This window comes from Schistocerca piceifrons, chromosome 3, assembly GCF_021461385.2.
Source record: "Schistocerca piceifrons isolate TAMUIC-IGC-003096 chromosome 3, iqSchPice1.1, whole genome shotgun sequence".
Classification (NCBI taxonomy): domain Eukaryota; kingdom Metazoa; phylum Arthropoda; class Insecta; order Orthoptera; family Acrididae; genus Schistocerca; species Schistocerca piceifrons.
Genome location: NC_060140.1, coordinates 79,970,156 through 79,983,250, shown reverse-complemented (window position 1 = coordinate 79,983,250; position 13,095 = coordinate 79,970,156). Strand labels below are relative to the sequence as shown.

Here is a 13,095-nt window from a genome sequence, read left to right as displayed (position 1 = left end):
CTGAACCTTCTAAAACTGCTGAGTGAAAGTGAACGTACTGTCACTTTGCTTGTCTTTATCATTTCAACACTGACCTACAGAATTTTCTCTGACAAGTACAGCTGAAACTTATTCTATCCATTTACGACCCACAATATACAAGGATAACGCAATCTGACTATTAATTAACACAAAGGAATGGCCCTGAATTAGAAGAAATCCTAACAATACATTCACACATTTCATATGTCACTTACCTCACAGAAAATCTTCATGACACGAACAACAGCAAATGCAGCAAGTATACAGCCAGCTGAATAAAACGATTCTAACTACTGTAGGCTCTAACTCTTGATAGACTTGTGGTTAACAAAGGAAAGATTTTGTTGCAGAGCAAACAACGTATTTAGCATATTTTACCGTAATCATGTGACATCCAGCTCGAAAAATATTATATAATCGTCAATAATTCCATTACCCACATTTCACAATCCATGTCCAACCAATAGCAAATCTCCATGACGGACATACGTCCAGCCCGTCGCTCGCGCTAACACTGCCTCTCACCTCCATCACCGATAACTACTAGGGTGAGTCAAATGAAAACCATAAATTCATAATAACAAATCGAAATTTCGCTCCGTTATCCTGTAAGTTCGTAAACGTGCTACAAACAGCGTGCAGAATGGCCTGTAGGTGGCCGTAGGTGGCCGCATAGTGCAGATGCACACATACCGTCGCAGTATCAGTATAAAGATGGCCGCCCAACTTGCGACTTGCACCAGAGAAGAACAGCGTTCTGTTATTCGGTTTTTGCTTAGTGAAGGTGCGAAACCTATTGAAATTCATCGATGAATGAAGGTTCAGTACGGTGATGCATGTTTGTCACAGCAGCAAGTCTACGAATGGAGTAGGAAGTTCGCAAATGGTGTGACTTCAGTGGAAGATGCTCCTCGTCCAGGTCAGGCACGACGAGTTGTGACTCCACAGAACATTGAAGCAATTGAAGCCATAGTGAAGGAAAACCGCCGAGTGACACTGAATGACATTGCAACATGTTTACAGATTAGTCATGTGTCAGCACACCACATTGAGCATGATGTGCTCTAGTTTCACAGAGTATCTGCAAGATGGGTGCCACGGCAGCTGACTCCTGAAATGAGAGAACAACGTGTTGATGCTTGTGAAGAACTTCTTCGGCGCTTTGAACAAGAAGGTGATTGCTTCCTTGCAAGAATCGTTACTGGGGACGAAACCTGGGTCACTTCCACCAACCGGAAACGAGTGTCTTCCTCATCCACCATACTCACCAGACCTTGCCCCAAGTGATTTCCATATGTTTGGACCACTCAAAGACGCAATGGGAGGAAAGAAGTTCCGTTCTGGTGAAGAGGTACGCCACGCGGTGCATGAGTGGTTGTGCGGACTACCAAAAGAATTTTTTTCTAAAGGAATTTGTGCACTTTGTAATCGCTGGAGGACTTGCATTGAGCATGGAGGAGATTATGTTGAAAAGTGATACAGCTCTGTACCACTTCTGCACAATAAATAACATTTAAAAAAATATTTAAGGTTTTCATTTGACTCACCCTCGTATTAACTTCTAACTGCGAGTCCGACCAGCCACAGAGGCTCGTAACAGAGGGCGTACAGCGCTGTCAACGATATTAATGCAGTCTAAAGCGCTGCCGCCGGCCGGAGTGTCCGTGCGGTTCTAGGCGCTACAGTCTGGAGCCGAGCGACCGCTACGGTCGCAGGTTAGAATCCTGCCTCGGGCATGGATGTGTGTGATGTCCTTAGTTAGGTTTAATTAGTTCTAAGTTCTAGGCGACTGATGATCTAAGAAGTTAAGTCGCATAGTGCTCAGAGCCATTCGAACCATTCATAAAGCGCTGCCAACATACACATATACAGGGTGATTCAAAAAGAATACCACAACTTTAAAATTGTGTATTTAATTAAAGAAACATAATATAACCTTCTGTTATACATCATTACAAAGAGTATTTAAAAAGGTTTTTTTTCACTCAAAAACAAGTTCAGAGATGTTCAATATGGCCCCCTCCAGACACACGAGCAATATCAACCCGATACTCCAACTCGTTCCACACTCTCTGTAGCATATCAGGCGTAACAGTTTGGATAGCTGCTGTTATTTCTCGTTTAAAATCATCAATGGTGGCTGGGAGAGGTGGCCGAAACACCATATCCTTAACATACCCCCATAAGAAAAAATCGCAGGGGGTAAGATCAGCGCTTCATGGAGGCCAGTGATGAAGTGCTGCCGTCCAGAACTTTTCCCTTTGCACAAACACCCATTCTCTGTAAACTGTTTATACCAACGTTTAATACACCACCTATCAGGAGGTTTAACACCATACTTCGTTCTAAACGCACGCTGAACAACTGTCGTCGATTCACTTCTGCCGTACTCAATAACACAAAAAGCTTTCTGATGAGCGGTCGCCATCTTAGCATCAACTGACGCTGACGCCTAGTCAACAGCGCCTCAAGCGAACAAATGTACAACTAAATGAAACTTTATAGCTCCCTTAATTCGCCGACAGATAGTGCTTAGCTCTGCCTTTTGTCGTTGCAGAGTTTTAAATTCCTAAAGTTGTGGTATTCTTTTTGAATCACCCTGTATAAACAGGCTACTTACAAAGTGTCTGCCAGATCAGGTTTTACAGCATCTCTGTGACTCTTTCCCTTGAGTCAAGCACTAACTATATGTGCTGCCCTTCTTTAAATGCTTTCTATAATCCCTGTTAGCCCTATTTGGTATGGGCCTCCTACGCTTCAACAGTATTCTAGCAGACGACGCACAACCATTTTGTAAGTAGTTTACTTTGTAGACTGATAGCATTTGCCCAGTGTATTACTAGTAAATCGAAGTCTACCACCTGATGTACATTGCGCAACACAATTAAAGGATCACTTTTTCCAAACCCAGTAATTGTCTCCCACGGTGGCGTATAAGTTTGAAATTTGGTTCTAAGTTGCCTGCAACCTTCCTCTGTCACGGCGGAAAACCCGTGCGCATTGCGACGTCAGCCTCGGACCCTAGTGGTTCCACCTAGCACACCGGATCAAAATGTGTGGTGCGCGACACTCCGAAGAGATCCGATCTCATTCAGTGGAGCTCCAGCTACACGATGTACTTAGAATACGGTAGAAAAGCCCACGGGATGACCGCAGTGTAGCACGTTGTCAAGAAATTCGTCCTGTTGCCCATCGCACTACGAACTGTTATTTTCTACTGCGAAATGTGTGATATCCTACGCCCCCAAGGGAAGGGGTGGTTTCATTACCACCACGGGGGTTGATTCTGAGCAGCGGTGTGTCTGAAATGTTTTCCTCGGCCACTCGTAAGGGAACCGCGTGATTTCAGCGCTGGATGCCGCAGTTCTGAAGGCAATCACAGAGGTGTTAAAAGAATGGGTGAAATGTGGGTGGGAGAGGCTGCGGCGACCTTCCCATAGTGTGACAGAAATGGTTCATATGTCTCTGAGCACTATGGGACTTAACTTCTGAGGTCATCAGTCCCCTAGAACTTAGAACTACTTAAACCTAACTAACCTGAGGACATCACACACATACATGCCCGAGGCAGGATTCGAACATGCGACTGTAGCGATCGCGCAGTTCCAGACTGTAGCGCCTAGAACCGCTCTGCCACTCCGGCCGGCCATAGTGTGACATGTTCACGGTGGTGTTGGCCACTACTGTGGTGAAATGTAATGCGGAAGTGACGCGATTAACCTCACATGATCGTTGAGCTGCGGCCTTTTCCTCGCATGTGTCGACTGCTTGCTACTTGAAGCGTCGCCAAGCTCGAGAACAATGTCCCAGGGCGCCTCGCTTTTGCACCACTGCCGTGGAAAGTTGTAGGCAGCTTTGAGCCGAATTTCAAACTTATGCGTCGTAAAGGGAGACAATTACGGGATTTCGAAAAAGTGATTCTTTAATTTGGTTGCTCAGCGTACTGAACCTGTCTGACCATTCCCTCTACGAGGGGAGTTTGAAAAGTCCACGCAAAAATAGAAACTACTTACGTGTTTGGGGTAAACATTTTTTATTTTTCGACATAGTCTCCTGAACCGTGAATTTACTTTCAAAATCTTTTCCCAAGGAATTTACTTTATTTACTAGCGATTCATGAAGAACAGTAACACATTTAATGACACTATGTGAGCGTGGAAGTAGTTGCCAATGGTAACTCAAGAAACAAATTAAATTTTTTTTTAATAAATGGATATTTTATTCCTAGAAGCCTTTTTTTTAAACAGATTTAAAATTATATTTAGAAAGCACCCTGTAAACATCAAGTTAAATTTATTCAGAGGCAGAAATAACGATTTTTTTTTTTTTGGTGATAGTATGAGCTTTCGGGCTGAGAACCTTGCCGCTCCCTTTTAACAAGGCCGTAGTCACGACCGCTCACAACAACCTCTGAAAGACTACACTGGTGCAAATCTGCAACATACCAGATTACTTTAAACTAAAAACAACTCACACAAACACATAAACTATGCACCCCGTAAGAGGGATGGAAATGGTACAAACACTCACATTAAAAATTATTTGCCACCGAAAGTGCAACTTGTTTTTAAAAAGAACTCTTACGGTGGAAGGGTGGCAACTTTATAAATGACTACTTAAATAAAATCCATGAAATGCAGTTTTACATAAAATGTACCAACATGCTCTACATTAGACATATACTGTCTCTCAAGATGATAGGCAAAATAAAAACATATTTCAGAAATTCGGCCTTTACACCTTAAGCAATAAATTCGTTAACACCGAATCCGAAAAACATGACAGAGGCAGCTATTAACGTACGGCAGACCGACAGACAGACAGACGGACACTAACTGCCTAACAAATACGGACAGGAGACAGACGAGCAAGCTGGGGAAGAGAGACTGGCCAAGAAAACAAGAAGAATTTAACAAGTAAATAAAACAACATATCTCGAATCACTTAACTTCTAATAAACTGCGATGTCTGGCGAAGACCTTGCGCAGCACCCCCAAAACGCTCTCCCGAACCATCCGCTGCCAGCTGCTTCAACGGACGCAGGAAGGCGCGCCGATCTCCCGTCTCACGGCGTCGCAGCTAGCGCCGGCCAGACCGATGTCGTGGGTTGACTCCTGTTGCTCTCGTGTGGGCCGCGAAGCCACTACCCCCCGCTATACAGCGCGGACCACTGGACTCACGTGACGAGACGACCTCACATGCGCCGACGCTCAAGACGGAGAAGTCATCTTGTGTCCCAGTGCGCGACCGACCAACCGATCGATCCAACCGCCAATGCCCATTGCCTGAACTGACAGACTGCCCTTTTTTATACTTTTTTATAAATATAGTCTGTAGTGTGGACTGAAGAGATCATCCTTGATGACTTATTCTTCTAGGATGGGATGTAAAGATAAAATGAAAACACTTTATTTATTACACATTCAGTTAGGCTTGGGCACGCAGTGGGTCGTTTAGCCTGCTGTCTTTGGTGATGTCTATCTCCTGTGGAGGGTGAAATGTGTCAAGGCTGTTATGTGAGACTGCTTCCTCGTGTTGTGACAGATTGCCTATGGGGGGTGCAACGTTATTGACTTCGGTACTCGATACTTGTGCCATCTTGCAGGGTTTACCGTTCCTACCGATTCCAATTCTCGAACTTCGTCCCTAAGGGCATCGATCTTGTCAAAAACGCGTAGAGCCTTGTTATGGACTTTCTCTTGTATAGTGGTCTCGTGGAGTGCGGTGCGGCTGTCGACGTTTCTTGTCCACCATGGAGCTCCTGTGATCCATCGATAGCAAATGTTTTGCAGCGCTTGGAGTTTGTTGTAGTCGGAGACGCACGTAGTTCCCCACGACATGGAGCCATACAATATTGTGGGTTCCACCGTTGCCTTCTACAACTGGAGTTTAGTCTTAGGGTTGAGATCCTTACTCTTCAGGAACTGAATCAATGACCTGGCCATCTTCTGGGCTGCCGCCTTCTTGTCGTCAATATGCTGCGTAAAGAGTAATTTTTTGTCAAGGTTGAAACGTCCCCTTTGAACAATTATACATGACTGTTTTTAAACTGACACACAATATTTTTGGCGCAACGCAATCTGACTTTCAAAAATCCCTACAAAAGAATGGCCCTGACTAACATTAACCTATACCTTTCACAAATCACTTACCTCACAAAAATCTTCGTTATTCCAACTACTGCAATACAGCGAACGCCACTACTGCCAGCTAATTAAAAGATTCAAACTATTGAAGGCACTAACTACTGATAGGCATAGTTAGCAAATGAAAGATTTTAATAGAGAACAAACACTGTATTTACCTCAACAGTGTTCAAAAGTCATAATGTATATAGCAGTTCATGACATCCAGTCTTACAAATTTCAAAACTCCGCCATCCACCACTGCTGGCGGCTCACCTCCAACTGCGCAACGCTACGCGCTGTTCACATCCAGCTGCCCAACACTACAATGGCAGACAACAATGCAAACTAGCCACAGACTGCACACAGCACAGCCAGTGATTTTCATACAGAGCGCTACATGGCGTTACCAATCAAGAAAACCTAAACAGCCTACTTACAATGTAGACACCGAGATACTTCACTCCTGACGACCATGGGATAAATTGGTCAGCTATTTGGAGTCTGTCGTTCAGAACTGGTTTCCTCCGTGTGAACAGAACGGCTGCCGTCTTTGTCGGGTTGATCGTTATCTTATTTTGCAGCGCCCAGCGTTCCATTACAGCAAGTTGCCGTTGCATCCTAGCGATTAGCTGGTCCAAGTGTCGTCCAGTTGTCAGAAAGGCCGTATCGTCCGCATAAAAACTCGCCGTAACAAGGGGGACTGTTGGGATGTCATTTATATATAAGTTGAAAAGCAGAGGTGAAATGACAGAGCCCTGCGGAATTCCTGCGGAGATCAGTTTCATTTCGGAGTTTTTATCGTCGACTCGGGCATATAGTTTCCTGTCCTGCAGAAAGCTGTGTATGAGTATAATGTAACAATCCGCAATAGGGGTAGTGCGATGCAGTTTGACGATAAGGTTGGGCCGCCACACCTTATCGTAAGCTTTTTCGACGTCAAGGAAGACACCAATCGTGAAGTGCTGCTTGTTGTATCCTTCTTGTATCCGTTCGGTGATCCGTAGTAGTTGAAGTTCGGCAGATAACTTGTCCTTGAAACCAAATTGTTCGGGCCGTATAACATCATGTGCTGTAAGCGTGTCATGGAGCCTCTTCAACAGCACTCTCTCGAGCACCTTGCCAAAGGTCGGCAAGAGGCTAATTGGCCGGTAACTGTTGGGTTCTGCTGGGTCTTTACCTGGCTTGGGTATTGGAACTACTCGAGCCGTCTTCCACGCCGTAGGAAAATATCCCTGCGGAAGACAGCTGTTGAGAATTCGGGTAAGGAGCACAGTTGGCTTCCTGGGCAACTGTTTCAAATCGGTGTTGCTTATGGAGTCGTTGCCCGGCGCATTATTCCGAGTCTTCCGGATAATTTTACGGATCTCTGCGGGTGTGGTGAGTTGCGGGCGGCTCTGCACAGGCGCAGCACGAAAAGCAGTCCATTCTGCTGTAACGACGGCTTCCTGTTCTTGCAGGCGGACGTCGTTTACGGGGGTCGCTGGTGTAGACATCTGTTCTCGGTAAGTCTTAGCATACAGCTCCGCCTGGGCGAGTTCGTCATAGAGGAGGCCATCTGGTCCTCTGATGGCCCGTTTAGGTGGCCGCTGGTGTCGTATGTTCGTGACTACCTCCCATTCGTTCTTGGTTCGAAGTAAGAATTCATCCATCGTATCTTACCAGACCTGCTGTCGCCACTTGGTCACTCTCCTGTGCAGTTCTCGTGTTAAGACGTGTGTTTCTCGTCGATCGATCGGGTTTCTATAGCGGAGCCAACGTCGCCTGCTCCTGTTTCTCTGTGTCTTCAGTTCTTGGAGTAGAGGCGGGAACGCGTCGAAAGCTACTACAGGGTAGACCGTGTGAGTAGTTGCCCTCCGTTTGGCTACCTTTATCTTTTGCGATAAAGTTTGTACCGCGATGTCGATGACTTCCGGTGTTGAAACGTCCTGCGTCGGGCAGATATTGTTGTCAAGATATGTCCGAAATTGACCCCAGTTCAGAGTTTGTGAGATTGGGGGCGGAAGGTTGGCCGTTGCGTGTTCCACTATGCTGATAACAGGTCGGTGGTCAGACGAAAGATCGTCGACGGTGCGGAGCTGGAGGTTCGTCTCAATATTTTTGATGACAGCAATATCTAGGACGTCTGCTTCTTGCCGATCGACGTAAGGAATCCGCGTGGGCTCTCGTGGGCCATGGACTGTGATGCCCAGTTCTTCTTCCATGGCAATCAAAGTTCGTCCAGGAGGGTTGGTACGCCGGGAATTCCACGCGACGTGCTTGCTGTTAAGGTCACCTCCTAGGAAGATTTTGTCAAAATTGGTGAATATACTCCGTAGGTCGTGTGGCACCAGGTTTTTTCCGGGGCTGTTGTACGCCGCAATGAAAGTGATGTTGCCTGCCGCCGATCGAACCGTTTCTGCTGTTGCCTCCAGATGTTGGAGGTGTGGTAGTGTTTCATGATGGTGCCGCAATTCCCTTTTAAGCAGAACTGCGGTCCCTCCACCTCGTTGGCCTTGTCTGTCCGTTCTATAGACGTACATGTTATGAAATCTGAGCTCAGTTGTTGGACGAAGGTGCGTCTCCGATACAAGTGCCATGTCGATTTTGTGACGTAAAAATTCAGTGAATTCTGTTTTCTTGTGTTTCATTCCGTTGGCGTTCCGTATATAGATTTTTAGGTTTCTCGTGGTCCCAGGGCAATCCATTTTAAGGTGTTCCAAAGGCCTTCAATACACTTTCGATTAAAGAAAGTATGCCCACCAGTTGTTGCTGCACGGCGGTGAGAAGTTTGGCGACATCAGAGAGCGCTGGAGCTATAGATTCCATCAAATGAGCTGGTGAGACGTAGGTTTCCGGTTCCGGTCGGCGTGGTGATGCTGCGTGTGCGTATGAATAATGTTGGCGGTGCTGTCGAGGTGGAAGTGCTTCAGGAGGAGGCTGTGTTACTGGCTGCCGTGTCGCTTCCGGCTGTTCTTGTGGCGTTTGCTGACGGTGGGGCGGAGGGTGTGGCGTCAGGTTGGAGTTCCGTATTACACGAGTCCTCCGTTGAGAGGGCTGTGGGAAAGACCGTTGTCTGTATTTCCTGAGAAGTTGCTGGTACTTCTGGCAGCCACGCCATGTGGCAGGATGGTCCTTTTCAGACAGTTCACACATTTCGGCGGAGCCCCTCGGGGATGAGTACATGCTGAAGAGCGGTGTTGCCCTCCACATCGAACGCAGCGATCAGGCAAGCTGCAATAATTACCTGTATGTTCGAATCGCTGGCAGTGGCGACATTGAACAGGTCCTTCTTGTCTGTTGTAGGTTTCAATAACGACTTTAGTATATAGACGGTATTTGATGTCGTAAATCTTGTAGTTTTCCTTTTGGGCTGGCAACGTGACACAGTAAGCATCTTGAGGTCGTAATTCCTTCGTGTTGTCGTCTCGATTTTTAAGCTGGTGGACGTTGATGACAGGGAAACCCTTCTCTATCAGTGCGTCTTTCAGTTCTTCCTCCGTAACTTCGGCAGATAGACGTTTGACAACCACTTTGAGGTCCTTGTCCTCTGCGGCCTGATGTGTAAAAAAGTGGATGTCATTCTACTAAACGAAATTGATGGCCCGCCGTTGATCTTCATAGGAGTCAAAGTGATATTTGATCCTGTCTCGTTGGTAGACGGCCTTAAGACTGCCGTCAATATTCGCTTTCAGCGCCTTGTTGAGTTCGATGTAGTTCTTGGTATGGTAAATAGTAACGGGCGGGACTTTGCGTAGTACGAGGTGCATTCAAGTTCTAAGACCTCCGATTTTTTTTCTCCGGACTGGAAAGAGATAGAAACATGCGCATTCTTTTAAAACGAGGCAGCGTTCATTGTCAATACGTCCCAGAGATGGCAGCACCGTACGGCATATGGAATTTTACCGCAAGCGGCGAGAATGAGAACTGTTTTAAATACTTAAAATGGTGACGTTTTCCTTACTTGAACAGCGTGCAATCATTCGTTTTCTGAATTTGCGTGGTGTGAAACCAATTGAAATCCATCGACAGTTGAAGGAGACATGTGGTGATGGAGTTATGGATGTGTCGAAAGTGCGTTCGTGGGTGCGACAGTTTAATGAAGGCAGAACATCGGTGACAACAAACCGAAACAACCTCGGGCTCGCACAAGCCGGTCTGACGACATGACCGAGAAAGTGGAGAGAATTGTTTTGGGGGATCGCCGAATGACTGTTGAACAGATCGTGTCCAGAGTTGGCATTTCTGTGGGTTCTGTGCACACAATCCTGCATGACGACCTGAAAATGCGAAAAGTGTCATCCAGGTGGGTGCCACGAATGCTGACGGACGACCACACGGCTGCCCGTGTGGCATGTTGCCAAGCAATGTTGACGCGCAACGACAGCATGAATGGAACTTCCTTTTCGTCGGTTGTGACAGTGGATGAGACGTGGAAGCCATTTTTCAATCCAGAAACAAAGCGCCAGTCAGCTCAATGGAAGCACACAGATTCACTGCCACCAAAAAAAATTCGGGTAACCGCCAGTGCTGAAAAAATGATGGTGTCCATGTTCTGGGACAGCGAGGGCGTAATCCTTACCTATTGCGTTCCAAAGGGCACTACGGTAACAGGTGCATCCTACGAAAATGTTTTGAAGAACAAATTCCTTCCTGCACTGCAACAAAAACGTCTGGGAAGGGTGCTGTTTCACCAAGACAACGCACCAGCACATCGAGCTAACGTTACGCAACAGTTTCTTCGTGATAACAACTTTGAAGTGATTCCTCATGCTCCCTACTCACCTGACCTGGCTCCTAGTGACTTTTGGCTGTTTCCAACAATGAAAGACACTCTCCGTGGCCGCACATTGACCAGCCGTGCTGCTATTGCCTCAGCGATTTTCAAGTGGTCAAAACAGACTCCTAAAGAAGCCTTCGGCGCTGCCATGGAATCATGGCGTCAGCGCTGTGAAAAATGTGTACGTCTGCAGGGCGATTACGTCGAGAAGTAACGCCAGTTTCATCGATTTCGGGTGAGTAGTTAATTAGAAAAAAAAAAAAAATCGGAGGCCTTAGAACTTGAATGCACCTCGTAAGTTCCGGCCAGAGCCATCTGTCCCCTCTTTATCTGCTTCGAGATTGACATCACTCGTCTGGTCCATACGTTCTGGAGCATCCGTAGTATCTTCCGTCGCAATAGCCGCATAACGGTTGGAAGTTTCCAGTTCCTCTGGACGTTTTCGCTTCCGAGAGTTGTTCTGCTTAGGAGAAGCGTTGAGTCGTTTTCTTTGGCGAACTAGTGTAAAATCGTCCTCTCCGTCGGTGGTCTGCATGGTCCAAACTTCTTCAGAGGAGACTCCCTCCATTTCGTCGTCGTCTTCTGGTGGAGAAAATTGTTCCACGTCGTCTGCTTGTTCTTCAGGCTGTGAAGTAGGAACTGTACTAGTGCGGTTGTCGTATACTTCCTGACTTTGCAGAATCGTGTGTTGTATTTCACGTCTTAGTTCCCGTTGTTGCCGATCGTTCTGTGTTATCTGATGTCTCTCGTCACAGGGGTTGGACGTACGGTGTCCTCCGCTCTGCATTCGCGTAGCGCTCGTCGTGGTCCTGTCCTCATTATCTTGCCTGTCAGAACCCGTTGTCGTTGCAGGGGTCGTAGCCGTTGTATCCGTCCTGTGGGGACGGCCGGCGGCGGAGGCCCCACCGACCGGCCAGCGGCCGGCCCCGGCGCGACCCAGCCGGCTGGCTCGGACGCGCGCGTCCCGTTGTCCGCACTCATCGCCATCGCGCGCTCAACTGACTGTCCCTTAAACGCACGTGAACAGACAACTTTTCCCCTTTCCCACCAGAGGGAGACACCAAAGCTGCGATTGCCACAGAGGCGCCACCGCCAGAAACGGAGGGCCACTGCTTCACACTACGCTCTGCGGCGCCCTCTTCAAAACAGCAAATTTTACCACGGCTCACTCATTTTAGACTTACGCGCTTCGTCCAACGCTGTTCTAATTTGTTGATAACAGGAATTGTCCAAGTCTGCAAAATAACTATTAATTGCTGAAATCACCTCCTCGTTTGAATAAATTCTTTGTCCCGCCAGCCATTTCTTCAAACTGGGGAACAAACAGTAGTCCGAGGGGACCAAGTCTGGAGAACAGGGGGAATGTGAAACGAGTTGGAATCCTATTTCCATTAATTTTGCGACCACAACAGCTGAGGTGTGTGCTGGTGCATTGTCGTGATGGAAAAGGACTTTTTTGCGGTCCAATCTCCGGCGTCTTCCTTGCAGCTCGGTTTTCAAACGGTCCAATAACGATGAATAATATCCAGCTGTAATATTTTTACCCTTTTCCAGACAGTCGATGAGGATTATCCCTCGCGAATCCCAAAAGATAGTCGCCATAACCTTTCCGGCCGAAGGACTGGTCTTCGCCTTTTTTGGTGCAGATTCTCCCTTGGTAACCAATTGTTTAGATTGTTCTGTGGTCGCAGGAGTAGAGTAATGTATCCATGTTTCATCTACAGTAACGAAACGGCGCTTAATGTACTGTGGGTTCTTCCTGAACAGCTGCAAACCATCCTTGCAACACTTCACACGATTCCGTTTTTTGTCAAGCGTGAGCAATCGCGGACTCATCTTGCGGATAGCTTTCTCATGTCCAAATGTTTATGAAAAATATTATGCACCCGTTCATGCGAGATGCCCACAGCACTAGTCATCTCATGCACCTTAACTCTTCTGTCGTCCATCACCATATCATGGATTTTATCAATCATTTCAGGAGTCGTAACCTCCACAGGGCGTCCAGAACGTTCAGCATCACTTGTGTCCATATGGCCACTCCGAAAATTTTGAAACCACTTATAAACTGTTCTAATCGAAGGTGCAGAGTCACCGTAATGTTTGTCAAGCTTCTCTTTAGTCTCCCGAGGCGTATCGTCTTTCATAAAGTAATGTTTAATCCTTCCTTCCTTCCTTCACGCGATCGGG

The 13,095-nt window shown here is 46.8% G+C and overlaps 1 protein-coding gene across 1 annotated transcript in view; it reads right to left on the bottom strand.

The window, feature by feature from the left end:
* The window catches only part of LOC124788408, a 179,323-nt gene extending 170,042 nt beyond the window's left edge, over positions 1–9,281 (bottom strand). The window contains exon 1 of the mRNA XM_047255674.1: positions 8,889–9,281. Within this exon, the coding sequence (XP_047111630.1) occupies positions 8,889–9,281 (393 nt within the window). The remainder of the gene's footprint in view (positions 1–8,888) is intronic.
* Positions 9,282–13,095: the final 3,814 nt, after the last annotated feature.